General features: G+C 50.8%; 1 protein-coding gene across 7 annotated transcripts in view; it reads left to right on the top strand.

The window, feature by feature from the left end:
* The window catches only part of MGRN1 (mahogunin ring finger 1), a 49,568-nt gene extending 21,681 nt beyond the window's left edge, over window positions 1-27,887 (top strand). Inside the window, exons 5-19 of one of the 7 annotated variants that reach the window (XM_085592447.1) lie at window positions 3,461-3,484; window positions 5,148-5,265; window positions 8,305-8,371; window positions 11,164-11,216; window positions 13,443-13,490; window positions 16,449-16,517; window positions 18,424-18,583; window positions 20,272-20,381; window positions 21,192-21,263; window positions 23,573-23,796; window positions 24,795-24,918; window positions 25,388-25,437; window positions 26,058-26,161; window positions 26,708-26,752; window positions 27,247-27,386. In XM_085592447.1, coding sequence (XP_085448573.1) covers window positions 3,461-3,484; window positions 5,148-5,265; window positions 8,305-8,371; window positions 11,164-11,216; window positions 13,443-13,490; window positions 16,449-16,517; window positions 18,424-18,583; window positions 20,272-20,381; window positions 21,192-21,263; window positions 23,573-23,796; window positions 24,795-24,918; window positions 25,388-25,437; window positions 26,058-26,161; window positions 26,708-26,748 — 1,264 coding nt within the window. In that variant the 3' untranslated portion in view covers window positions 26,749-26,752; window positions 27,247-27,386. Of the gene's footprint in view, window positions 1-3,460; window positions 3,485-5,147; window positions 5,266-8,304; window positions 8,372-11,163; window positions 11,217-13,442; window positions 13,491-16,448; window positions 16,518-18,423; window positions 18,584-20,271; window positions 20,382-21,191; window positions 21,264-23,572; window positions 23,797-24,794; window positions 24,919-25,387; window positions 25,438-26,057; window positions 26,162-26,707; window positions 26,753-27,246 lie in introns of all 7 variants that reach the window. The other 6 variants (XM_085592444.1, XM_085592450.1, XM_085592449.1 and 3 more) reach the window with 6 other exon arrangements.
* The last annotated feature ends 56 nt before the right edge of the window (window positions 27,888-27,943 follow it).

Below are 27,943 nucleotides of genomic sequence, written 5' to 3'. Positions count from 1 at the left end.
TCTTTTTCTGGCTGTGTCCATTTTCTCTAGTTTTGGAAATCAGGAGGAACTTGGAGGTGTGTGAGTGTGCCTCAACTACTCACTAGTGGTTGCCCATAATGTAATTTCCCTCCAGATAAAGGAGAGGGTACTCTGCATTGCATTTCCATTGTGGGGCTGGCAGCAGCTCATAGTGAATAGTTAAAAGACTCCCAGTTGCAGCCTGTCTTCTCCTGCAGTAACTGGTTCATGTGTTTGTACCTTAGATACCCTTGGTTTGGGAGACAAGTGCGTTTTGGATCAGGCTGCAGAGATATTTGTATTCTCTTTTTATGAGTGTATCCCTGCCTTGTCTGGCAAAATCCTGGATGTGCACACCATTAGCCTGCTCCTGGGAGGGCCCCTGGGACTGTTCCAGCTGTAGGTGTCCTGCTGACTAGCAGGAAGGATTATGCAGTTCAAACATGACAGCAGCGGTTCTTTCCTCAGGGGAAGAAGTCAAACCAAGCCTGGAACTGGAAGCACTTAAAAGAGCCAGTTCTGAAAGCATGAGCAATCCAGCAATCAGGAACTCATGATAAATATGACGTGAGAGCTTTGAGTCTTGCAGCCCATTCTTATGAGAAAGATCTTCCTTTTTGGACAGAAAAGATTCTCTCCCATATCCCAGTGCGGTTGCCAAGTTCTATTTTCTCAATATAAAGAGAAAACAGAATGAAAATAGGTCAGTCTAGCTCTGCAATCCTTGCCCTTTCCAGGCTGTGCTGTTTGTGTTGCTGATGTGCAAATGGATTTATTAAAAAAATAAACCCCATTTCCTTGTTTGTTTTGCAATGCCCGCTGCACTGATCCCAAACCTCCTCCCACAGTCTTCTGAGCTGATGGGGGACATGACACTGCAGTGATTCCCTGCTCTGCCTGTGTGTGGAAGTTGGAAGAGTTGGGTCCCAAAATGAAATCCAACGGGTGGCTCAGTACACGGCTGTTTTCATTCAAGCTTGCATAGGAGACAGAGGCACTCATATTCCTTTGGTTATTTAGTGGCCTCTGTCTGTTCAGGCCTTTGAAAGGTGCTCTTGCTGCTTTTGGCTGTGGTGATTAATATGAATTCTTTGTGCAGAGGGTTCTTCTGTGTGATGAAATCAGAGGTGAGTGCTGGGTTTTGCTAGGAACAAACCCTTATGGCTTTGATCCAGGCACACACCAGTCCCCAAGGGAACACTGGAGTGTGCAGAGTTCACAGGCTGGAGAGCCAAATTCTATAGATTGCAGCAAGCAGACAAACCCTCTGTCTGTCTTAAGAGCTGTGGCCTTTGTCTCTCTGTGTAGCTGTTGTGTGAGCTTTGAAGCCTGGCTGGAGCTGGGAGCATGGTGCTCCCAGCAGCTGGAGACAGAGCTCTGCAGGGGCTGAAGGGGAATGTGGGCACTGGGGTATCAGCTGCACGAGGGGGGGCTGTCTTTGCCTGGCTTGGAGTGGAAACTTGGTCCTGAAGGAAGCAGGAGGGGAGAAGAGTCTCAGAGATTTCAAGTGCAATGCCTTAGCACCTGCTTAACCTCCAAAGTCCTTGTGGCAGCCTCTGTGGGGGGGGATCTTGTCTGATTCTGACTGGGAGTTTGGTAGTGTTTCTATTATCAGTAAAAGTCACTGAGAGTTGAAGCATTTGTTCAACTTCTCTCTTCCCCAAAAACTGACCTGTGGGATCCTGCCTCAGAATGAAAGGGGAATGAGCAGGTGGGAGAGAGAGGAGGAGAGGATACTTGTTCCACATCACCTCCTGTCCCCTTTGAACAGCAGCAGAACTTGACTGACTTTCCTCATCACCTATAGGAGGACACAGAGCCTGCCAGGTAGCCACAGCCTTTGGCAGTGGCAGAATTGTTTCCTGAGTACCCTCTGAAGCTCTCTCCTTGTCCTTGGTTCATTACAGATTGCCATGAAACACATTTACCTGCTACTAAAGAAGGACTCTTGTCTACAGCCTCTTCAAAGCACAGATTCTCTCAGCCATTTCTAGTCAAAAGTGTTACTTAGGGGCAACACTGCTCCATGCATCCTGCTTTTCCTGAGGAATGGGGTCTGGACAGTGTTCTGTGTAAGTCAGGCAGCCTGGCAAAGATCCTTGTGTGGCACTTCTCAGTCAGGGCTCCAGTGTGCTTGTGGGAACAGGAGCTGCCCTTTGTCTGCCCAAGACAGCCCCAGTGCCTGGCACAGCTGAGTGGGAGCACAGCAGTGAAGAAATCTGCAGGAGCTGGGACTGATGCCCTGCTGAGAACTTCCCCAGGCACAGACCAGGGATGAGGGAAGGGGGAAACACCTCAGTGAGCATGTAGCAACAGGAGTTTAATTCTGCTTAGCCAAACTCTAGCATGGCACTTTTGATGAGGGAGCTGCTTAGGAGCTGCAGGTGCCACAGACTGAGTTTCTCTGTGCAGGCTGAGTTTCTCTTAGCTGACAGAGGAAGAGTGAGACTGGGAAATAATTTTAGTTTGTACCAGTTCTCTCAGAAATCACTGGGATATAGTCACAGGGCCTCTCATCTGCTGGTTCTCTGATTCACAGCTGGATTTAGAGGGTTTGACAGGAGGGAAGGAGTCAGTGAAGAGTGTAGTTTGCTTTTTGTGAGTAAAGGTGTGTCACAGAGCTCACAGGAGGAGATGGGCTGCATGAACCCTGAGGTCAGAGCTGGGGGCTGCTGCTGCAGCCAGCAGTGGGGTACCTCAGGTTGCTTGTGATTCTCGTGCTGCCAGGGGTACCTGAGCAAACAAACAGGTTTAAAATAATGTCACCAAGGATTTCTGCTTTGTCCCGACCTTATAGGACAGACTCCCCTCACTTCTCCACTGTCCTGAGCTGCCAGTGGTCACACTGTCCTCCTCTGGATGGAGACCAGGCCCAGTGCAGTCTGAGCAACAGCAGCCCAAACATTCAGCTTTCATACCTCATGCAGAGAGAGGCAGCGTGTTGCTTCTCTGCTGTGCTTTATTCTTTGAAACATGCTCTCTTTTTCTGTAACACATCTGCCCAGCTCTACAGAGCTTCCCTGCTGTTGTTTGCTGTGAGCCCCCAGCAGCACAGGCAGGGAATAGATGACTGTGAATACAGCAGATGCCACCCAGAGGGACAGGGGATGGGTAGAGGCCCCTTAGACCCTGATATGCAGGATATCTGCTTTGAAACAGCTTATCAAGTTTCCCTCCTGTGTAACACAGGGAGTGTTGAGTGTTGTCTTGTGCAGAGAATCTTTGCGCCCCATTGGAAGGATGATCCATTTCTGTCAGTCAGGGGCCATCAGACTTGCTGCTGGCTGCAGCTGTTCAGAGTTACCTGGGTGTTCAGATCCAAGTCTGATGTGTTTTGGCAATGGGGGCCAGGCAGTCACACAGTCTGAGGCATAAAGCTCACTTGGAGAACCCTCCTTAATAATTTTGTCCTGCTCTTCAGCTCAGAAAATCTATATTCCTCATTTATTTCTTTTCCCAGGGATGGTGAGAGCAGCAAGTCAATGTGAGTATTATTCTGCCCTGTCCTCCCTGGAAGAGTGTTATTTGTTTTTCTGTTGCAGCCTAGTTTGGGTTTCTGATGCTGTAAATGCAGGTCCTCCAGCATTCCTGGCACTCAGCAGCATCATGTTTACACCCCTTTCCCACCTCCACTCTCTCCTCTGCACTTTATTCCCAGTAAGTTCCTGACTTGCTGTCACCTTAGATAAGTCACTCTTCCATCTCCTGCTTTCCCAGCTGTGGAGGGAGAATTGTGCCTCTCTGCAGAGCTGGGAGGCTTTGAGAGTACCACAAAAGGAGCTAGATACAGGCTTGCTCTATTCATTGTGCTTGACAACTCAGTAAATAAAACTTCACTCAATTGCTCGCTCTGTAATTCACATATAAAAGACCTGTCACTCTGATCTCCCCCACACCATGCTTGAAATGCAAAGGATGGAGTCAGACCTTCTAGTAAAGCAGCACAATTTCAGATAGTACAGAATGGGCTCTGAGGGTATAGTCATAAATAACTTAATGCACCTGCCTTGGCAGGAGGAGCAGAGTGCATGTGATGGACCTGCCTTTTGTCACGACCTTCGAGCATTTAACGTGGATCTTGTGACACTTGACCTTCTGGATCCTCAGAGGGTGCCAGAACTGTTGTAGCTTTCCAGAGAAAAGCAGAGGATTTTCTTGTAGAGCTGGAGCCTGTCTTGTCACTGTGCTGAGGGAGGATGTTGCTGCAGTGTCTCTTGGGCAGGAGATCTCTCACCTTCTCTCCAGTTTGTCAGTGTGCTCTGAGCACACAGTTGGTAATTTGAAAGAAATTGGTGGTAAAGGCAGCTTCAGCTGTTCCCACCCTGCTTTGGGGTTCACTTCCTCCTGTCCTGTGACAGAACTGGGAGAGGCTCTGCACATCCAGCTTAAGACATCACCCTCCAGAAAGGGGGAGTGGGCAGGGAGGACAGCACCAGGTGGGCTCAGGGTGCAGAAGATGGTGGATAGCAGCTGTGGTCCCATTCCAGATGTTTATGCCAGCCAGGCAGTGCTGGTGTTTCAGTGACAAGCTATGAGACAGTGGAAGAATTGTGACTCTTCTCTGGGTGGCTGGGGTGGAGGATGGTTGGTGACTCTCAGGTGGTGTTGGTAGCCCTGCAACACCCCTGGGGAAGCACAGGAGGGATGGAGGAGTGGATTGGAATGGCTTAGCAGGATGGTGGAAGCCAAGCAGCATTTCCCACTGTTGGGCTATCCCACAGAGGCACAGGAGAGCTTTCAGCACCGAGCTGGGTTGTCTGTTCCCAGTGTTAGGTCATAGCTCGTTCTTGCTGGGTTTCCTGCAGAAAACAGGACTGTACTGGGCTTAAAGCCAGCATTGCCTAGGCCATGGACTTAGGGAGCAGGCCTTTGCCAAGCTGCTGCACCCCCCTGTACTCCAACACCCAGGCAGGTCAGTATGGACACAATCAGACCTTGCCTGTCTGCGCTGCTTTCTCTTTCCTGTGCTCACCTTCTTGCTTTGACCTTTCCCTTCCCTCTTTGTGTCCCCACTGAATGGCTGCCAGCCCCTGCCAGCTCTGCCCTTAGAGCTGCCACTTGTGATCCCTGAAAGGGCGGGAGCGAGCGATAGCCAGGCAGGGAGCAGTCGTTTGTTACAGCGAATTTTCTTTCTCCCCTTCCTTCAGATACAGCACAAAGAATCCCTCTCTGCAGTCCGAGACAGTTCATTACAAGAGAGGGGTAAGCCAGCAATTCTCCCTGCCTTCCTTCAAGATTGATTTCTCAGAGTGGAAGGATGATGAGGTAAGTGTCTTCTCAGTGTCCCCTTCTTTCCACACCCTGTTGTCCCCGAAGCACTGGCCTCTGTTTAGTGCCATGCAGTTATGGCTGGAAGACCCTTTCTCCCAGCTCCTCCAGTGTGTTTTGTGGATACTGCCCTGGGAGGAGCAGTATGGGAACTTGGCAGATCAGGCCAACTGGGAGGAAATCCAGAGAAGTGACTTTTGATATCACTGATCAGCTGATTTATGAGGGAGGCTGCAGAGATTGCCACTGGAGCTTGTTCTGGAAAACCTGCTTTCCTTGGCCTTCTTCTCCCTGCTAGCCAAAGAGCTTGTGGGAGCAAATGTCTGTCATGATCTCGGTTTTTGTGGGTTTTAGTTGTAAGATTTTGGGGTTTTTTGGGTGGTCCTCTAGAACAGTGGTCTCCAAAGTGAGGTGCATGCAATACAATTCATTGGGGTGTGGCAAGGACTTCAGAACCATGTGTATATAACCACAGATGATAAGCACACATATATTGGGAATATGTGCTCAAAACACATTACTGATGGGATGAATAGTCAGAATAATTTGGAGACCACTGCTCTGCAAGAGTTCTGTTCTGTTAAAGGGCCACATCCTGCACTGTTATCTGTAACAGTACAGTGTTGTGAGGGGATATTCTCCTTCTGGGGCAGATTTACACTGGTGCATCAATGCTGAATAAGGGAATGTTTTCCTCTTCTTAATTTAACCCATAACTGCAAACAGACCAGGACTTGGTTTTAATTAAGGTTTGTGGTTTTTCTGCATACCAAGATTTGCAGAGTCCTGTTAATTTTGGTATATTTGGTATCTGCAAAATTCCAACATGGGCAGTAAGCTTCTTGTTTCTGAGCCTTAAAACTTTCACCCAAGGGCTTCCCCTGCACATGGCATAGGGAAGGAAAGCCTTGGTCTTTCCCCTGCTCTGTGCAGAATTGTGGTAAGAGATTTCAAAGGTAGAGTAGTTGTTCTGTAGCTACTGCTAATATATTTGTTCCTGTGGACCCCTCTCCCAGGTAGTGCACACTGATAATGGTGGTCATTTCTGACCCAAGCCTGTGCAAGTGTATTGTGTATGTGAAACTTGCTAGATAATCTACCTATTAAAAAAATAATAAAAAAGAAAAAAGAAAAAAAAAAGAAAAAAGAGTAATCTTTCATGTATTTGAAAGATTGAATAGCTATTGTCCTGAAGTTACAGTTACAACTATAATCAGTCCCGTGCCTTAAATGCCGTGGTGGTTACCAAGAGCCTGCAGTGTCTGGTCTCCTGATGTCTTGGCTTCTCTGCCAATAGATGATTTCACAAGTTCAGCCTAAAAAAGCCTTGAAGAGCTGCTTTTCAATCCCTTCTGTTGTCTGAGAGAGCTCAGTTCCCTTTCTTCTTAAAGAATTGAGAAGCTTAATTTTTACTTTTGTTCCTGTCAGCAAGGTTTTAACTCAAGTACTAAAGTCATATCCCTTTGACAGCTTAAAGGAAATGTGAGTTTCCAGCTCTCTTTGCTTGTTCTGATGCATCCTTTGTTTCTTCTTTTTTCATTGGTGTTACTGGGAGCTGGAAAAAATGTGGAACAAGCACTGTGATTCCAAAGAGTTTCCCCTCCCATGTCAGCTCTGTGTTACATATTGATCCTTGTCCTAAATCTTCTAAACCTGGCCACCAAAATGCAGCACTTCTATCTGAGACAGCTGGCAGTGTCTTAGCTGTGTGCAATTGACATTTCAGATTTCTTTCCAGCTTTGTTATTGGTGTTATTCAAAACCCCCAGATTTATTTCATATTTTTGCTAACTGTTATACTCGGATATGACGTAGATCTTGGCTGGGGAAGAAGGGAGAGTGATGTTTGTTATGTTGGGTTGTTCTGTGAAAAACTTTATAAAAGTTTATCTTCTTCATTTACTGATTTGCTTGGAAATTATAGAGTATGGCTTGTGTGGAGTGAGTTTTGTTCAGGGTCCTAAAAATGAATGTTAAAGGGCTCCTTAAAGAGGCTTTTTGTTCAAGAACACTGGAATTTATATGGTCAAGCAACCTCAGTTCTGTGATGTGACTTTCCCTTCAAATGGCTTATCTTTTGAGGAACTGGAGTAAATCAGGCTGCAAATGATGTTGGGGCTGTGGCAAAGTGATGGAAACCCCAAAACACTGTCTGAACAGTGTTGCAGCACCTGGAATTTGGTCTCAGTTTTCATGGAGAAACTGGAAACAGATTACCTGGAGCATCAGGGTGAAATTACATCTATTTTTCAGTCTTGGCAAGAGATGAGACAAAACCATCCAAGTCAGTAATTAACAAAAACAACAGAAATCCAGTCTCTGAGCCACTTCCTTTCCTGGCTTAGGACAGTGTTTGTAAGGTTGCCTTTTCCTGGTATATCTAAGATGATACAGAGCTTTTGATGTGCTTTAATGAAGTGTAGGCAAAGGGAGAAACTGAGACTGTTTCCCTTGCACTCAGATTTTCACTCTCACCAATTAGAGGCTCAAGGACCTGCATTTCACAACATGCCAAGAGATGAAAATCAGTCCTGTGTTTCCTTAAAGTGTTGTGTGAGTTTGAAGCTTTGCAGATTTTCCTCTTATGTCTTCAGGAGCTCCATACCAGAGCCAGGGTCTCTTTGTGGTGTTGGGAGTACAAAGTGCTGCTGTGCTGAGGCAAATATATGCTGTTGTATGGAGGCAAAATTGTGGCACTGGATATATTTTGAGAAACTTGTCCTACTACAAATCACTCGGAAGACTTTTAGGATCCATGCATTAATGAGAATTAAATACTATTTGAAATCCCAACAGAGATCTTCTGCCTTGCTTTGCTGCTGTTTAGTGCCACATCAATGTGTGTATGTTGGAGTTGACTCCCTTTTTAAAGTTGGTGCCTGGAATTTTAAGGCCTCCTGCTCTGTCGTGTCCTTTTGAGATCAGGAGCTGGGGGTCTGTCAGAAGGGCCCTTCACTGAGCTAACTTGATCTCCAGTGTTGTCTTCAGGCAGGTCTGGTGTGAATTGTGTAACCTCAGCTCATTTCTTTCCCTCAGCTGAACTTTGACTTGGACCGTGGTGTGTTCCCTGTGGTCATCCGAGCAGTGGTGGATGAAGGGGATGGTAAGAATTGATGTTCTGTTCCCATGGTCTTTTCCTGGCTCTTTCTGAGGTTATGTGACCCCTTTCAGGACTGCCTTCTTGGAGAGCTTTTCCAGAATAAAAATATTTCAGGAGTTCACCATAACTCCCCTTTATTAAAAGGGCCAAGCTAACCACATTAAAAAAATTTCTTTTTTTTACAGGATAAATGGCCAGGTATTTAGTGTTGGAATAGTGTTTAAGAGAGCTTCTGGCTCTGCCACCAGTGTCAGGCACACAAATTAGATCAAATGACATCCTTGCTTGCTGGGTTTTGCTTTTGCAGTTTATAGGTCAAGGAGGGTGGAGCTGATCTTTTCTCCCTCTTGGAGGGTTCAGTTGTCTTCTTAAAAACCTGGAAATGGGCAGAGAAAAGGAAATGGCTTTAAAATACTCAGGTCACTTCAACCAAATGCAGCTTTATTCAGCAGTTTGAAATTATGCTTTTTCTGAGGATGTTGAATGGTTATAATAAAAGAGCCTAACCTTTCAGGAGAAAGAATTGTTGATTAAAATGTAAAAATAATTAATAACTAATCATAATTTGTAATCATGTTTAGGAGAGGGTAGTCCAGTGAATATTTAGATTATTACTTTTAGATTATTACTCACCATACATGGTATTTCCCTTAGGGGATTTGTGCTTTTGGGCTCATCTGGAGTGTCAGCAATGAACAGGGTACAAGGAAGTCACATTTTCCTTGAAACTGGGGGCTCTCATGGTCAGCAGGACTAGCATTTCACTTCTGTAACATTTTGTACAAAATTTAAGATAATTAGAAAAGAAAAAAATCCCATGTTGATCACATTGTTAGGTCAGTCACTTGCTCAGTTTTTTATGTTGTAAATGTGAAAAAGCCCAAAAACTCATTACATTGTTTTACAGTCTTCCAAGCAGACAGAAATAGAACTGAATAAGCCAATTTGAAGTGTGACTAACAAAGCACAGTGCAACATAAAGGAAATTATTTCTAAAGTGCATCTATTTTTAGTGATTTCAGGCACCGTTAGTAAAATCGACATATATGTGTATTTATTGGCCATAAATATAAAACAGCTTCCTCTGTTTATGGAACTTTAGGCAAGGTGTTTATACTCTATAATGTTGGGCATGTCTAGAAGGATCAAAAATAGAACAGGAGGCAGTATGGGAAGCATACATTTATGCACATACCATGCCCATTCTTAGCCAATAATGTACTCCCATCTATTTTAATAACCTAGAAAACCAACTGCTTTTAAATCCCCTCCTGGAAAGAATATCAGCACAAAAATGTGTGACATCTGAGTGAGATTTGAGGAAATTGTGTATTTTGGTTCTTTTTTTAACTGATGGGACTGGAAGGAGCTGGTGTGGTCTGTTTGGAGCACCTGGAAAATTACAGCTGTTAAATAAGATTGAGTGGTAAATTAAAATAGCAGTCAGGGAGATGCTGGTTTGGGCTGAACTCTGCCATGGCTTGCAGTGTTAGCCCTGCCCCGTTGCTGCCAGTGGGATTGTTCCCAGGGAGAGGCAGAGAACAGGAAGGAAAGGTGCTGCACAGAGCAGGTCACACCTCTCTGAATTGTTACCTCTTCCTTGGCCATTCAGACTGAGAGAAAGGACCTGAATTTTGTTTACTCTGAGAGATAGAGCAGCCTTGCTCTTGGCTGGCAGTGAGAGGAGCAAGCAGATGAATTCCCAGTTTTAACCCCCTTTTCTGCATTTTGTTGTGTTCCTGATTCCACCCAAATTACCATGACCAGCCTCAGTTACCCGGCAAATCTGCAGGCAAATCTCCCCTCTCTCTCATATGGCTGTTTCCAAACATGGTCTGTGTGCCATAGCCCAGGGAATTGTTCCTCTGTCGTCTCTGCTGTTCTGGGAGCTCAGAGGAAGCTGTGGAGCCCTTTTCCCTTTTAGACAGAGCAGGAGTTGCTTCCTTGAGCTGCACCTTCCAGGCAGAGCTCTCCTGCCTGTGCTGAGCACAGCCCTCACACTCCAAGCAGCATGAATGCTTCCATGCCTTCCTTCCCTCTGTGACTCCCTCACAAACTCTGTCTCCCATTTCCATGTGATCAGTCTGAACAGGATTCAGGAAAAGGATCCAACCAGCTGGAGCTGAACAGAACCTCAGAGTCAGAGTGAGAGAGACTGGGATTGTACCTCATCTCCTCTCCTCTCTATTTGCTGAAGTAGCCAGGAATGCAGTACTGAAACCTCTGACAGCCCCTTCCCATTGCTGTGGGATTAAGAGAGAACCCTCAAGTTTAGAAGAGGGAAAATGCTTGTCTTTGGTGAAAGCTGGTCAGAGATGTTTCAGTGTCTGAAATTAGTATGAGAAATAAATGTTTTATAAGCATATCTGACTAGATGGAAATAGAGTAATAAGTAACAGGGCTGGAAGTGCTGCCAATTGGTGTTAAACCAGATAGATCTGTGATAAATTCAGGTAATTAAGCCCAGGAATTTCAGGGGACAGGAGACTCCCACTGAATGCTTTCTTTTACTGTCCCTTTTCAACCTCTGCTAACAAAGTGGAATAGTTTAGAGCACCCAGAATGATGAAGGCATGGTTGTATAGGACCCACCACAGAGCCCAGCAGAGTTTTGTTCTTGCTCTGTTCTGAGCCAACATGATGACAATATAAGAAAAGTTCTAAATGCAGGAGAAGGTGAAAATAGAACAGATGGAAGCTCAGAAATTTTAAGTGGACTAAAATTCAGCTCAGGATACTTTTATGCTGGTGCTGCTTGAGAGGTTTAACCAGTTCTGCCCTTTCTCTTTTTGCAGTGGTGGTTGAGGTCACTGGTCATGCCCATGTTCTTCTGGCTGCATTTGAAAAGGTAAATGAGGGTATTTTTATCCCTCTGTCCCTGTTCTTGTGTATGTAAACATTTCCATGGGTCATTAGTTTTGTATTTATATAACACTTGGCACAGCAGCGTGCTGGCCTGTGCCTGGGGTTCCTGGGTGCTGCTGTAGTACAAAGAATCATTTGCAGAAGCTCCTGTGCATCCTGTAATTATCATTTGTACCCGAGCTGGTCATTCAGGGAACAGCAGGGGTGTTTCCTGTGTTCCCATGGAGGGTGGAAGGTGTTGGCCATGGCTGCTGCCATGCAGTTTTCCAGGGCTTCATGCTTTTTGCAGAACTGGATCTGCTGTGTCCAGACCCTGTTGCTCTATTGTTAGGCCTGAGTTTACACACAGGACCAAGCCCTGTTGGAAGGACTGGGATGCATCTTATGAAAAGGCTGAGTTCCAGTGGTGTGTTTGATATAACTGACCCTGCCTACGTGGTAAGGCCAAGCTGTGTCCACAAGCCTTGATAACAAATTCTCTTCCCTTGGTAACTGGACCCTGAAAACAGTTGCAATATCGATAACTGCATAACCATAGCACAACCCTGTTGTGTCTGGTTGTGGTAATACTGCAGACACATTTTCTGGGCAGGTGATACTTGCAGTGACACACTGAGGTGAGGCAAGAGCTGCTGGAGCAGAGCTGGAAATGTAGATGGGAGCAGCATCAGTGCTGTACTGTTGGAAATTCCCCACTTTCCAGCTGGCAGGTGGCTGACTTGTGTATTTCAGTGTGCCTAGTCCCTGCCAGGTCCTAATTCTGTTCCTCTGAGGTGGATAATGTGGATGGTGACAAGCTGAGTCAGAGGGCATAGCAAGCACAGTCAGTGCTAAGGAAACATATGGCTGGAAGATGCTCTAAGTGTTCTAGGTTGCTTTTTTTGTTGGACTTGATCTGTGAAGAAAGTGAGTTTTCCCTGTTAAGAAAGGCTGCTCTGAGCACTGGTTTTGTAGGTAGTTTTACTCCTGCCAGTTGGACATCTGACAGAAATGAGATGGAGTCAGCTGCAGCACCCCTAGGACCAGGGCAGGGATGTTATTGTAGTTTCCTCTGGCTGATATTTAAAAAAAAAAAAAAAAACATACTGGAATCCTTCAGTCGTTGATCAGCCGCTTCTTATCTCTCATCTTCCACTTAATGCTTAAAACAAGATTAAAATCTCCCTTTTAATAAAAAGTCACAAGGCAAAGTACATGTTGAGTTCCTCAACATCCCTGTTTGGTTAAAATATATTCCCCATCCTTAAAGTAATTGCAGCTTTTGAAGTGTAGGTCCATAAATCCAGGGGAGGTCCTTGATAAATGAGCCCTGCTGATCCCCGGAGCTCGTTCAGAGGAAAAACAGACCAGCAGGACTTGGTAACTTGCTATTTGTATGTATCTTTAAGATCAAAAGAATAACCTTGATCCTGTGCAGCCTGACCTTGCAGCTCCTCCAAAGGCAGAAACTTGTTTGCCTGAAAACAGGACTGTTTTGTCTGTGGTGCGATGTTGTTGTCTCTTCCTACTGAGACCCCTTCTGCAGACCTGCAGCTGTTCACAGGACCTGCTGGAGCATCCCCTGAGTCTCCTTTGCTGCTCTCCAGGCTGTGGCAGGGGACTTGGTTTCTTTCAGTTTAGTGGCCCTTGTGGGTGATGGGGAAAGTAGAACTGGCACACTGCTCCCATCACGAATTCTGGCACCAGGCGTGCACAGAATTGTTCCAGCTGTGCCTGCTACCACTGAGCAAATGCTGATGTGGAGCACATGGGACTTGTTTCTGACTCCATCCAGTGGACAAACTTTGTTCTCAGCCTCATGGCAGCCCCTTGCTCTGTCAGGGCTCGAGTGACTGTCTCTTGGTGTTATTTGGGGTGTTAATGATTTTCCCCACCAGGTCTTGCTGGACTGGCTGAAGAAGTGTCTGCACCCAGTTGGACTGCTTGCAACCTTAAAGCATCCAGTGTGCCAGGGGAGTTTTGTGTGGGCTCTGACCCACTTCAGCCAGGTTTAACTTGAGCCAAGTCCACCTGGCTCTGCACTGGAGCAGTAGCTCTCCAATACCCTGTTCCACTAACTCTGCTGGGAGGGACTGCTGCCCTCCAAGCTGTCCTGCTGATACACACCCCACTCTCCCGTTAGCTAGCAGACACCATCTCTGAAAAGAGCCTGTTCTGATTTGTACACTGCAGCTATTTAATGCTTTAATGTCTTTTTATTCCCTGCTAGCACGTTGATGGCAGTTTTTCCGTGAAACCACTAAAACAGAAGCAGATTGTAAGTACCTGTTTCCTGTCTACTCTTAAAGACTTGCTGGTCTCCCACAGCTGCCTGGCTGTACCCAGAGGGAGGGTTTGGTGTTCACTGAGAGCCTGAGATCTCACCTCCTTAGCTCAGCAAGGTGCTGGAACCCTTCATTTTATCATTTTGTCCCCCATCCTGGTGTGGTGTGATGTGCAGAAGCTGGTTAGTGTCTTATCAAGATTGAGGTTGCATCCAGTTCTGCATAGCCAGAAATACATAAGCAGCTGGTAAGATTGTCAAGAATTTCAGCTTCTGAAAAGAAATCTGGTAGTGATTCAAGGATCAGTTTGAAATGTCTTCAAGAAAGAGATGAGAATTTGGTGGTTGATCCTTTCAGCTTTAGCTGTGTGCTGTGTTTTAGCTTTAAACGAGTTTCACTTCATATGCTTACTTGATAGCTAGGGATTTCTGATTTGAATTAAGTACTACTACTTGCTACCAAGAAGGTAATTAAGTGCCTTAATAAGACACTCTTTGCTCCAAGATGTTCATTTCAATCCCTGGGTCAGAAAAGAACTACAAGCACAATCAGTAATCATAGCTCAAGATGGCATTTGGAAAAACACACAGCACCACTGAAACTGAGATAGCATCTGCAGCCTTAGGAGAACAGAGCAGAGGTGTTAATCTATGTCTGGAGTAAACCATCTGTATAACATTGTACATGCTTTGCCATCCCTGCTTTTCTTTTGCCTTCCCCTCCCTGCCATTGCTCGAGTTGTGGGTACCTTTTGTGGGCATTGATCAGGAAGCAGCAGTGCATGAGCTGAACTGCTCTGTGCTGAGATCAGTTGTAGTGTAAGCACCAACCTGCCTGAAGAAAGTCAGCATGGATGAATACAAACAGTTGGATCAGCAGAAAACCATGACCTGGACTTGGCCATTGGCTCCATGTGCATCTGCTGAGGCTGTAAATAGCAGCAGAAGCCTTTGGAAGGATGACATGGTGTGGGATGGGTTGGAGAAGCATGGAGGTGGAGAATTGTCTACAACCACCTGCTCCTTCTGAATTACTCCCACTCTGGAAACCTAGAGATCTTCCCAGGAAGAGCTTTGTTGCACTGCTCACCTTTCCCTACTGGGACAGAAGCTCCTCAGGATTTTTAGAGGGAAGAGGTCAAAACAAACCCAGATTCCTGCAGAGACTTAGGCCTCTTTCTTCCTGACCTCTTCTGTGCTTTGAGCTGATGACTTCTGCACTTACAGTTGCTCATCATGATCCTCTGAGGAGTCAGGATGCTGGAACAAGGCTCTCTTTGAAATGCCAAGTTCCAAAAGAACATCTCCCACATAATTGTTCCCAAACTTCCTGGGTGAGTTGTGAGCTGCTGCAGAGCGTTTTGCTCAGCAGTCCAACAGTTGATCTCATTGCCATGAAATGCAGGCCTAGAACAGATTGTCTGTGAGCTGCACACTGAGTTACACAGGGACACTCTGGAATTAGTTTGTTACCACTACCCAGCTCCTGCCCCCACCTTGCCATGTGTCTTCTTCTGCAGCACAGGAATGCTGTGGCAAAGCCACTCCTCTTCTGAGCGGTGACAAGAGGAAAGGAGAGAGTCCAGTTTGACATGGAAATTACAGAGGCCCTGGGATTGACCAGCTCTTTTTAACATGAAGTGCTGGCTGGTGGCTTGGCTTCACTGCATGCTCGGAGCTGGGCAGCTACTGGAGATGGCAGGAAAGTGTTTCCTCCCCATTTTTGGGAGATCTGCCTGTTTGGTACCTTGCAACCCCCTCACCCTTTTACCTGTCGTGAAGGTTTCAGTGAAGGAACACATCCTGCTCTGGGGAATCTCTGTATAGGTCCAGGTCACAGAATCACAGAGTCATTTAGGGTTGGGGAAGAGCTGCAAGGTCATCGAGTCCAATCTGTGACTGGTCACCACCATGCCACCCAGCCCTTGAACACCTCCAGGGATGCTGACTCCACCACCTCCCCGGGCAGCCCCTTCCAATGTTTAACAACCCTTTCTGTAAAGAAATTCCTCCTGGTGTCCAACCTGGTGTCCTCCCCTGGTGTTACAGATCCTTCTGCAGAGCCTTCCTACCATCCAGCAGACAAACACTCCCATCAAACTTTGTGCTGTCTGTGGACTTACTGAGGGTACCTCTGATCCCTTCATCCAGATCATCAATGAAGATGTTTATCAAGACTGAATCTTGACTGAATCTTGACTGAATCAGCCTCAGTGCTGAAGTTCAGCTGCTCAGTGGGGTTTGCAGGCAGCTGCCAGTTTGCAGAAGTAATGACTTGGAGTTGTCCCAGGCTGGGACTCTGAGCAACTTCCTCCTGTGCCTCAAGCACCTTCTGCCCCCACACCCCTAATTTAGAGAGGCCACCGAGGGCCTGGGGATGGCAATAAATTACATTGCACTAAGATAGAATTATTCCTCGAGTGCTTCTCATGCTAAGGGGCACTGTCTGTCCTCAGTAAGTTAACCTTATGCCCCCAGAGGATGAGCAGGGGGGTGATGTGCTGCCACTGGTGTGCCAGGAAGGAGCTGTTGGCACAGCCCGTCCTCTGAGGTTGCAGAAATGGGTGGAAGCTAATCTTGGTTAAAGTTAAGCCGGACTTCACAGAGGAGAGGACTGTAGAAGGCTGATTGCCTCTGGTTATTTGAGCTGTGGGTGTGTATTCCCAATGTCTGGAACAAGCAGAGTGCTTGTTTTTAGATTATCTTGATAGCCCAGCTAGCCATTTCTGTTACTCTCTCTCAGACCAGGCAGGATGGACTCTACTTTTTGAGCAAGGAGAGGCTCATTCTCCCAGCTGTCCTTTGCAATATTTGTTTCTGTTACCTTTTTCGTGTCACTATAGGGGAGCTCTGGGTGTAACATGAACATTTGACACAGGGAGGGAGGGAAGGTGGTCATAAACCAGTAAAGGACAGAGCAGCTGTCACTCCAGCTGTGGTGTTCTTCCCTAGGTTGACCGGGTGAGCTACCTGCTTCAGGAGATCTACGGCATCGAGAACAAAAACAACCAGGAGACCAAGGTAAAGGTGCCCAGGAGGCTCCCTCAGCTGGGAGTTTCCAGCCTGCACTTTCTGCTTTTGAGCTTAATGATGGGGCAGGGCAGGGTGGAAGTGCTTCCCAGAGCTCAGTCTGTGTGATTCCTGCAGGCACCTGAGAAGCCCAGGCATGACAGATCATCCTTGGTGTCAGGATAACAGTCAGTGGAATTGTGCTGAGGTAATTTTAGGCAGCATGAGGTTCTTGAGGATGTTCCCTGTGGCTTGGATTGATAGGAGAGAAGGGCATCAATGCCCCAGGGGTGTGTCAGAGCACTGATTTTTAGGGCTTGTAGAGAGCCAGTGTTGCTGTCTCTCTGCAGTCAAGGCAGTCATGCCTGGTGTCTGTGCTTTGCTTTTGTGGCTCCTTCATGTTCTGGTTGGGGGTTCTGCATGTTCTTGTAGTGTTTCAGAGAACTAAGCTCTCTGGGGCTTGCCAGTGCCCAGAGACATTCCTCTTGCATTCCCCAGCAGGAGGGAGCACAGCACCCCTAAGGGATGTATATGCAAATGCCATTACCAGAAACTTCCCATCTTGAGGCAGGAGCTGCTGCTGGATCCCAGCCTGCTGCACAGCCCTGCACAGGTTGTGTGACTACTTTGTTCTTCCTTTAGCCTTTGTAGAGCTGCCCTTTGCTGCCACCTGGGCTCTGGAGTGTGCCCAGTGCTGGCCTTGGGATCACATTGCACACAGTGGAGTAGCCACTGAGTAAGACAAGCAAGGTTTCCTCTCCAGTGCCCTGCCCAGAGCATCCTGTGATCCCTGTCTGCCTGTGCCAGCAGGTAGCACCTGAAGAGGCAGGAGGCAAAAATATTTTCCAAGATTTTTCTTGCACAGGATTGATGGATGGAATTAACAGGATTGAGGGCTTCTTTTCGGGCCTTCCAGGGTCTTGTGATGATTCTCGTGATCCAGCAATCCCATGTTCCTGCCCATCAGACAAGTGGCCTGGGGGCATTTTTGTTCTTCCTTATTCAGCAAACCATGAGAGTGGGACAGCAAAGAGCCTGCTCTCCTTTCAAAAAGAGGCTGGCTGAGGATGTGGCAGCAGCATAAATGCTGGTTACACCGAGGTTGCCCATGGTCTGGCATGTGTTAGTCCTGGTGACCAAAGGGGCCCCAGGTGAAGGTGGAGGGTACCCCATCCTGGGCCATTGTGGTGGGCCTGGCACTTCTGTGACATCAGTGGGGAGCCTGTGGAGTTTTCTGGTGTCAGTCTTGTAGTTGGAGAGGGAGTTTCTCTCCCAGCTTGATCAGTGGCTGTGGTCCAATTTGTGGGGCTCTGAGAAATATGGTGTGAAGCATGTTCATGTTGAATGGGTGCACACTAATGAGCCTTTCAGCAGGGTAGCTGAGGGCAGCTGAGTGCCCTGGGCTGGTTCTCCTGCAGCTGCATCAGGGCTTGTGCCAGCACAGGGGATGCAGGAGAATCACTCACTTGCTCAGGGGACCTGTGGAAGCTGGGCTAGATGTGGCTGGAATGACAGGCAGCACATTTTTGGGGCTGCTCTGTCTGTGAGGAAGAAAGGCCAGAGTGCCAGAGAGTTCACTTCCCTGTTGACCCTGGAGCCACCAGGATGGGAGGCAGGAGCTTGCTCCTGGTCAGCCTCAGTCAAAGGGATCCTTGGCCCAAAATGGGTCCCCTCTGAACAGAACATGGCTCTGGGGAAGGACAACTCTGCCATGAATTCCAATTGCAGTGCCCTGAGGGGAAGGAGCATGAGCAGGGCTGTGTGGGCTACAGTTTGCTCTCCTTGAGGAACCCCTGCTGAGAGCTGCAAAAAGATCATTTCCAGACTTTTGGGTGGGAAATTCTCCCAGGCTCCTATCTCTTGGCAGCTTGGCATAGCCTCCACCACTGCCATGCCAACCCTTTTCCTCTCCTTGCAGCCTGCAGACGACGAGAACAGCGACAACAGCAACGAGTGCGTGGTTTGCCTGTCGGACCTGCGGGACACCTTGATCCTGCCCTGCCGCCACCTCTGCCTCTGCAACTCCTGTGCCGACACCCTGCGCTACCAGGCCAACAACTGCCCCATCTGCAGGCTGCGTGAGTGCCCCGGCCACCAGGCCTGTCACTGCCCGGCCACCAGGCCTGTCACTGCCCCGGCCACCAGGCCTGTCACTGCCCGGCCACCAGGCCTGTCACTGCCCCGGCCACCAGCCCAGCCAGGGGCTCTCAGGCAAAGATATGGGAGCAGGAATAACAGTTCTTTATTAGGGAAGAAAATTTAAAAAAACAAAAAGCATCAATGCAGTAATACAAAACAACACTGACAGAGTCAGAGCAAGCCCTGGCAGCCTGTGGGTCAGGGAGGTGGCAGCAGCCCCATCCCAGGGTGGCTCAGCCCTCCTGCAGTGCCAGCTGTGCTTCTGCTGAGCAGGGATCCTGGACAAGGGGGGAGTTTTCCTCTGAAGCTCCAGGGCTGGGCCTGGTCTTCCTCTGGGAATGCAGTGGGAAGAAAGCTGCTCCTCTGGGAATGCAGTGGGGAGAAAGCTGCTCCTCTGGGAATGCAGTGGGGAGAAAGCTGCTCCTCTGGGAATGCAGGGGGCAGAAAGCTGCTCCTCTGGGAATGCAGGGGGCAAAGGCTGCTGTGGGGTTCCCAGGTCAGATTGGATCCAGGTAGGAATGCTTGGCTCCTGGGCAGAGCATCTCCCCATGGATGATGGAATTTTCTCAGCCATGCAGGGACACTCACTGGCCATGAACAGAAGAGATCTCCTGGAGGGAGGATGGGTTGTGCAAGAGATAAAGAAAACTGCCCAATGAACAGAAGAGAACTGCCCCATCAGATAGGAATAGAATACACACACCCATTTCCAACCTAGGACACCTGGCCCCTGCCCAGCTCCTGATAAAGCAGTGCAGGCTGGGAAGAGGAACCTCTTTTCAGCACCCCAGCCCCAGGCTCAGCATGTGCTGCTGCTCTCACTGGCATCTAGAATAAATGTCCTCAGACAGGAGAGGAGAATGGCTCTGTCCAGTGCCTGCCTGGCTGCTCACCCTCTCCCTGGGGTGGATTTGAAGGTGCAGGTGCTCTGGGCTATGCCATCTCAGCAGTTCTTGTGTTTTGGTGAAGATGTTGGAAAATCCCCTAAAGGAAGGGATGGAGAAGCTTTATCCTGCGGGCATCTGGCTGAGAGAGCAGCCAGCACCACTGGAGGGATGTCCAAGTACATAGCATGATTTCTTTTTATCTTCTGACAACCTTACCCCGATTTCATCAGGAGGCAGGGATGAGGTAACAGTCACTTTGGAGTCTTTTGCTCTGCCAGGAATCAGGAGGATTTGCTTAACCCCTGCATTGCCCAGCTCACAAAAGATGGAAAAACTTAAATACGTGTTTTGACACTCGGGCAGCATTTGCTGAATTCTGTGTTTTTTCTCAAAAGCACAGAGGCACAGGAGGCCCTTCAGAATTTTGTGTTTCTGCTGGAAGGGGCAGAGTGTGTGTTTTACTGCCTGGTGTCTGAGGTATTTGATTGTTTCTATCTGACAATTCTCAGGGAAGGAAATAAAGAGCCTAAGACAGATATTTGGCCTGAGAAATTAAGTCCGAACAGTCCAAACATGGCAAAGAGCAGTAACCAAAAGCAAGATCTAATGGCTCCATGGCCCCGCTCCTCGTGCTCAGGGGAGCTCCCCCATGCCCAAAACGTGTCTGTGGCAAGGCCAGGAGCTCTGGCACGGCCTGGCCCTGCTGGGCTGTGCAGTCACCACCTCCTGTTCTCTCCCAGCCTTCCGTGCCCTGCTGCAGATCCGCGCGGTGAGGAAGAAGCCGGGGGCTCTGTCGCCGGTGTCGTTCAGCCCCGTCCTGGCACAGAGTGTGGACCACGATGAGCACTCTGTAAGTACCTGCTGGCCCCTGTGCAAAGCCTGGCCGCTGGTCTCAGCCTGAGCAAGCAGCTGGGGGTGCATGAGTTGCTTGGACTGATGGCTGGGACCTCAGGAGGCCTTCCCAAGCAGTGCTGCCTTTTCTTATCAACCTGCTGGATTAGTAACACAACTGGATTAGAGGAAACAAATCCACAGAGATCTCAGGATGAGAAGGCTTCCTGTTGCCTGGCCCAACAGAAAAGTGGCAGTCTCTGGGCATGACAGGGTGGGAGCTGTGAAAACAGGGCAGAGGGGTTCCAGTTTGACTTGCACACACATCTCTGTGGCAGTACATGGATGAAATGCCCTTGGCATTGGGGTTCCTAGCATGGGAGTAGAAAGGCCTCCTTGTGGCAGCTTCCCTGGATGTCTTGGCATGCATCTGATGGGATGTGGGATGAGAAGTGTCAGTGCTGGTGGCCTCAGGGCCCAGTTGCATGTCCCCAGTGTGGTACGGGCAGCAGTTCTTTGCCTGAGCAGCACTGTTGCACAGCTGGCTCTGGTGAGACACTGAGATTACAATGAAGAGAAGGACAAGTGCATCTAGATCATCCTACAGGCTTTCATGGGAACAGATACTGTCACAGAAAAAGGTTGAGTTTATGCATCTGCCCTCTGCTGCCTTCAGCTGGGGCTGAATGCCCAAGGGTTGTGAAGCAGAGTGTGATGTGTGTAGGACAGGGGTGCTGTCACCTCCAGCGAGGTGAGGAGATGCTGTATGTCTCTTCCTGTCACTTAACCTCAAGAAACAACTTCTTTAAAATTGGTTTTCTCTTGACAGCGCCCCTTTAAACCCCTTAAGGTGAGCTCTGTCTCCCTGCCCAGCAGGAAGCCTAGGAGGGAAGTAAGAACAGTAAGTGGACTCGGCTGGTTGCACTTGGCAGCTCTCTGCCAGCAGTGTCACCTGCACGTGGCAGTGTCACACACGAGGGCTTGCTGACACGCTGGGTTTGGCCTGTGCCCCTGCCAGGCTGTGACACTCCACATCCTTCACACTGGCACTGAGATGCTCACACCCTGCACAGATGATCACTGACATCCCTGGTTTGCCTGTGGAGGAACAAGCAAGAAGGAAGCAGCTTGGCACAGGGGGCTGATGCTGACTCTCAGCGACTGTCCCCTGGCTGATTTATGGCTCCTGGCCAAGATGTTTGCATAGCTGCATAGGACTGTGGGCAAGCTGCAGTCCCCACAGCTCACCCAAAAGCTTCCTTGCACTTACCTCATCCCCTTGGCAGTTTGGTGTGGGCACATCTTGGTGTGGTTTGTGGTGCTGGCATGTAGAGGTGCAGCTGGAGCTGGTCTTGCATTCAGGAACACCAGCTGTGACAGACTGGTTTGCTTTTACAGGAGCAGGAAGGATGGAGCTTGTTGTGGCTGGGGACCCTCTGAGTGGGTGTGGCAGTGTGTAACTGGAGTGCTGTGCTGGGGACAGCTTGACTGGCAATTATAGGGGTCCAGGAGCTGACAAGGGGAAACCTGAGGGAGCCTCCAGGCCAAGAAGGCTGTTTGTGCCCTCTTTGTGTACTTCCATCAAATGCAGCCATGGCTGTCATCTCTATCAAGGAAGTTGCAGTTTTCTTTTGCTCAAGCCAGCTCAGATGCTTGGCCTTGTAGGAGCACGGCTTGCTGGGCTTTGAAGGTCTGGATAAAACCTGGTGCTGGTTCAGGTTTGAACCCATTCTGGCATGACCTGGCTCTCTGCAAGGCTCCCACAGGGACTGGCAGTGTTCCTGAGGGTGTGGTGTGAATGTCCCAGAAGGGAAAGGTGTCCCAGTGAGGGTGTTTGGCTGGGAAATCCTCCTCCAGGCTCTGTGCTGTGCCATGCAGCCTGAGCTTTCACCACAGCAAAAGGCAGCCTTTGAACCCTCAGGGTTCTCCTCTGCACAGCCAGGAGAAAAAGCCCCAAACAGGAATCCAAGGGGGTTTGTCTCCCTGACTTTTCTGTACACAGACTAGCACAGTTGGGCTGCTGTCTGCAGATTAAAAGTTTTTTGGAGATGGCTTTTGGCCCCACCACCTGCAGCTGGCAGCAGCTGGAAACTCATTCCTTGTTTAGCTGAGCTGTTTGTCTTCAAAGCTCATAACCCTCACGGGACCAATATTGGGATGTGGGCTGGTGATTGACCCCAGATGCCACTCATTCCTCACTCCCCATCAGACCTAACTCCTGCTGTGACCACAGGTGAGTCAGTTCAGCACTCAGCTCTCACCAAATTAGGGGCTGTGTTGGGCAGGTTCTTCTGCAGGTGTGACTGGGACATGAGACACACAGAAGCTGTGGAGGTTCATGGCCAGGCTTAGCAGCACGGTGCCATCCTCTGTACAACTTAGAACCATCTCCTTGAGGACACAGGGCTGAAACATCTCAATTTAATGCAGCCTGAACTGTGGGAGTGTCACCTCTTGATTTGCATCAGGCTGTGCTGAGATGTCCGTGGCCTCTCAGGGTGCAGCATAAACCCCATTTGTCTGTGTCCACAGGGTCTTTATGATCAGAAGGATTTTTCGAGTTAAACCAGTGTTAATTTAATGGCTTTGCAAGGGTCCCCTTTGCCTGGCAGCTTTGTGGTTTACAGAGGGATGGGGATTGGTGTGGCTTTCCTTCTTCCTTATGAGGTCAGTGGCTCTGTGATCCCTTTCCTGCCTTTTAGCAGAGGTGACTGTGCATGGAGCCTGTGTTAACAGCCAAGAGGACATGGGAGAAGTGGAACTGGGGTAGGCCTCAAGAACCATCTCTCAGCTGGTGCACACATGCTTCCCTCCTTCAGCTCTGCCTCTGTGACACTGGTGGTGCTGTGAAAAGCTGCCTGTTCATGGCTGGGAACACAAGTGGGATGTTCATTGAGCTGGAAGGGTCTCTGAGCCATTGGAAGAGCTTTCAGGGGAAAAAAAATCCAAACATATTTTGTCGCAGCTTTTTAGGAGCCTGCCTTGTCACCCTTCTTGCCCGGCTCTTGAAAGCACATCAGGGGAGTGCCCAATCTCTCAAGCACTGCTCTGGGAACTTGCTGGGAGTGTCACACCAGCGTTGCAGCCCTGAGGGGAATGTGTGTCTGTTGCCAGGGAAGGAGAGGTGGCTGTGGGGATGGGCTGCCTGGGGGGCAGGGGGCTTCCAGCCTGGGGTATCTTCCTGACTTCCCCCCTCTTTCTGACCCGCAGAGCTCTGACAACATCCCCCCGGGCTACGAGCCCATCTCCCTGCTGGAAGCGCTGAACGGCCTGCGCTCCGTGTCCCCCTCGCTGCCCTCGGCCCCTCTCTACGACGAGATCACCTACTCGGGGGTGGTGGACGGGGTTCCTCCCGCCAGCCGCCCGCTCGTGGCCATGGACAGAGCCCTGGAGGGCGGCCACCAAAAGGGCAAGCGCAGCAAGTCTCCAGACAGGTCAGCAGGGCACGGGGTCTGCTCCTCTTGCAAGCCCTGAGGCTTGGTGGCCACACGCACTGGGAGCCAGGAGAGGGCTCGGGCTGGTCCCATCACTGCTAGCACAGCTAACTCAGAATTTTAGGAGGCCAGCAGGTGCTTGTGCCAGGGAGGGAACTGGGACATTGTCCCTGTGTTCAACCTGAGGTTACAGCTTGTGTCTCCTAAGGGCTGGCTCTGTCACCAAAAGAAAGAGGATTTTTAACAAGGAGAATGTGGTCATAGAATCACAAAATGGTTTGTGTTGGAAAGGGCCATAAAGCTCATCTCATTGCAACTCCCCACTGTGGACGGCCAACTTTCACTATCCCAGGTGGCTCCAAGCTCTCTCCAACCTGGCCTTGGACACTTCCAGGGATGGAGCACCCACAGCTTCTCTGGGCAACCTGTACCAGGGCCTCACCACCCCCATAGTAAAGACTTTGGCTGGAAATGCCTCCTTCCTTAGTCCTAAAATTTACATTTTATGTCCAAACCTTATTGGACTTCAGCTTTCCATGGAGCTCCTCAGGAGCAAAGGAATGGGGAGAGGAGTGACCTGGATTTCAGAGCACAAAGTGCTGAATTGAGATCCTGTAGTTCTTGTCTGAGGGCTCCTCTGTTGGCCCTGTGATGGAGGGGTTAGGTGAGGATATGGGGCTGTTCAGATCAGATCAGACTTGGTCTGTTTCTGGCACTCCTCACTGTGCTCCAGCCCAGATTTTCACCTGAGAAGGGAGCCCTGAAAGTGTGAGGAGCAGCACAGGACCTGGGCCTCTTGTTGCTGTGCTGGAGTTTGGCAGCACTTGGCTCTGTCCCACCCTGCTGCTGCTGTTTCCATGTGGCCAATACTGGAGGCCTTGTGGATTCAGCTCCCCAGTCTGAGCTCCTGCTCATGAGAGTTGGCTTGTGATGCCCCCAAGTCCTCCAAGCCCCAGGGTGCTGGCAGCTCCCTGCAAATGGAGTTTCTCTTGCTGCAGCGCACTACGGTCTCCCTCATCCCCGATCCATGAGGAGGATGAGGAGAAGCTCTCTGAGGACTCGGACTCGCAGGCGGTGCTGAGCGGGGGTGAGCTGGTCCTGAGGGAGACCAGCTCTCCAGAGGTAAGTGTGTGCTTGCTAGGGGGGCTTCTGAACCAGAGCTCTTCTGGGGGGGCTTCTGGGACATGGCAAGTGCCTGCTGGGGGGCCATTGCCCAGAGCCAAGAGTCTTGGCTGCTTTGTTTACCCCTAGGGCTCCATGGGGAAGGATGTAGCCACTCCCTGTGCTCCTGACATCTCTTTGGAAGTGGAAAACCACTTAGCTGGAGCAATGGCAGAGCTGACCTTCCCCAGCATCCTGGCCAAGTCCAGCAGTGTTTGGGGCAGGGGTGGGAGCTGGGCATTAGGAGCTTCCAGTGCTGGTAAGACCCCTGTATCCCAGCCTGTGGTGCTACAGCACTGGGGTAGCCCCCTGCTCCTGCCCTGGAACAAGCCCTGGCCCTGAGCACAGCTCCCTGGAGAAAGCCAGAGCAGGAGAATGGCACAGCAAAGCCTCCAGCTGAAGAAGTAACCTATGCTGTCCCTCCTTACAGAGCGTGGCAGGGGAAGAGATGGAGGAGGCCTCATCGGTGCAGCAGGGTAGGTGTGGGTGCAGCCAGACCTCTGCTCGATGTTCAGTGCTGTTGTGTGGGACAGGGACCATTGGGGAATGAACAACTTGAGCTCAGAAACATCCAGCCCCCTAAACCCATCTCTGAGGCACTGTTCTTCACCAGGGAAATGTGCCAGGGTCTTTTATTGGAGGTGAGGGAGCAAAATCCATAGGTCTCCCTGGCTTATTTGCCAGGCCTCTCGCCTTGCTTTGAGCTTTACTCAGGTAGAGCTTTCCATGCCATGAGCTCTCCTTGCACCAGTGAGGACACCACTGGGGTCCTGGTGAGAGCACATCCACTGTACTGGGCACACAGAATGGGCCTCTGGGTCCTTGGGATGGGTCTCTGGTGCTCAGTGAGCACCCAGAGGGGACAAGGATGGGGTGTGAGAGAGGAGTGATGGGCACGCTTTGGGCCACGAGGCTGCAGGTGAAGAGGTGGCCCTTTGGCACTGTGACCCGGGCCAATGTGACCGGCACTCCTGGAACCTCAGTGGGGCTGGGGGGGCCGGGGCAGCTTCCCCACATGAAGACCTCGACCCACCCTGGCTGTGAGCGCCCGCGGTCCATGCTGGGGCTGAGGGGCCGCGCTCTCGGCTGGTTCCAGGTAGCCGCCCGCCCTCGGTCGAGGACGTGCTGCAGGACGGCGGCTGCGGCGAGAGCCGGAGCCTGACGCGGTCCGAGAGTGACCCCCCGGTCGACATCTTCCTGCCAGGTAATGGCCGTGCCGCTGGGGCCGGAGCCGCCACCGTGGCTCCAGGGCCGGGGGGCGCGTGGAGCTGTGTCCCACAGCCCCGGGGTGGGACTGGAGCGCTCCTGCCCGGTGCACGGGCTCCCACTTCCCGTGGGCAGGGTGAGCGGTGGGCAAGGGGGCCTTATACAGAGGTAATGGCCCCTTCTCTCTCCTCCTCCGTCACCCTCGTGTCTCTGTCCTTCCCCTCCTTTCTTCTCTTTGGGCCACGGCCCCTCCCAGCACAGTTCTGTGTGACAAAGGCCTCCTGTGTGCTCCCAAGTGTGCTCCTGCTTCTGGGTGAGGGAGGGGAGCGATCTGGGCCAGCAGCTGGGGACTGGGGCAGTGTTGTCACGGCAGGAGGGTCCCAGTGCGCCATGCTCTGAGCACACCCGTGGGACACTGCTGTCCTCACCTCTGACTGTTGTCGTTGCAGCCTGTTTTCTTCCGTAGAGTCGCAGTCTGTTCTGAGTTACCTCTCTAATGTCTCCTTCCCTCTCTGTCTGCCTTCCTCCCTCCTGTCTTGGGCAGCACTTGGTCCTGATTCCTGCTCTGTTGGTATAGAGGAGTAAGCTGGTACGTCTTCTCGTTCTTCTTATGCATCCCTGTTGTGTGGGGCAGCAGGGCCCTCCTGGGAATGCTGGCAGAGAGTGGGGATGGGGCTGGTCCTGGCCACCGGGGCAGGGAAGGAGGGGCAGCAAACCAGCCGGGCTGCCCTGCTGGCTCTGTCCTTGCTCCCTTCCTATTCCTGGCACAGAATTCCTGCTGCCCCTGAGTGCCAGGACGCCAGGCCGGGCAGCAGAAACCCCTCCCCACTGGCTTCTGCTGCGCGTGGGCTCTGCTGCCTCCGGGGCACCACGAACATCCAGGCCCCTGCTGGCTTCTCCCAGGCTGTGGCAGACAGTGTCCCCGCTCAGTGTCCTGTGTCCCACCCTTTCACTCAGCCTCCCTCTGAGGACATGAGTGGTCGGCTGCGGCCCCATCTCCTGTGGTCCGTCCGGGGCGGGAGGGATGGCTGAGCACCCGCCGGGGCTGCCTTTACTGAGCCTGAACTCCCTCTCCTCACGCAGGCTCGTCCGACTTCGCCAAGACGCTCCCCGTCCGCGGCACCGGCAGCCCCACGCAGCCCCTTCTCTTCGAGCAGACCCGTCTGCACCTGGAGGACGAGCAGAGCCTTTCGTGAGCGGGGCCGGCCCCGCCCGTGCCGCCGGAGCCCGCCGGGCTCTCCCGGGGACGCAGCGCGGGGTGTCGCACCGACGCGGTTTCGGCACAGCCTGTGCATGTTGGCTGGCGGCGGGTAGGGGCTGGTGTCGTGTTTTTCCGTGGGAGATGTCTGTGGGGCCGGGGCGGGGCTTCGAGGTTCGAGTCGGCAGATGAAGGACACTACCGATGTATATTTTGTACTTACCGAGCACAGCCCTTTGCTGTCACTGCCCCTGTACATAACTGTGGCCCTCCCTGCCTTGCCGGGGCGCGGGGCTCCGCGGGAGCGGGGGAGTGCGGGGGTCAGCCCCGGCCCACGCCGAGCCCGTCACGGGGGGACGCGGGGGTCAGCCCCGTCCCAGCCCGCCCGGGGTGACCCCCGCGCCCCCGGTCCCGCAGAGCCCGGCGCTGCCCACGCCGTGTGCCTTGTTCTGCTTCTGCGGGGGGTCCCGGGGCACATCCCCCCACCTCCCGGTCTATGTTTGTAGTAATAAACCCGTGGAGCAGCCACGCGAGTCCGTGTGCAGGGGGGCGGGCGCTGGGCATGGGCGGGGCCAATGGGCG

The sequence above is a fragment of the Lonchura striata genome, chromosome 14, assembly GCF_050655825.1.
Source record: "Lonchura striata isolate lonStrDom1 chromosome 14, ASM5065582v1, whole genome shotgun sequence".
Classification (NCBI taxonomy): domain Eukaryota; kingdom Metazoa; phylum Chordata; class Aves; order Passeriformes; family Estrildidae; genus Lonchura; species Lonchura striata.
The sequence above is the reverse complement of the archived record's forward strand: the minus strand, read 5'-3'. Positions and strand labels throughout refer to the sequence as shown.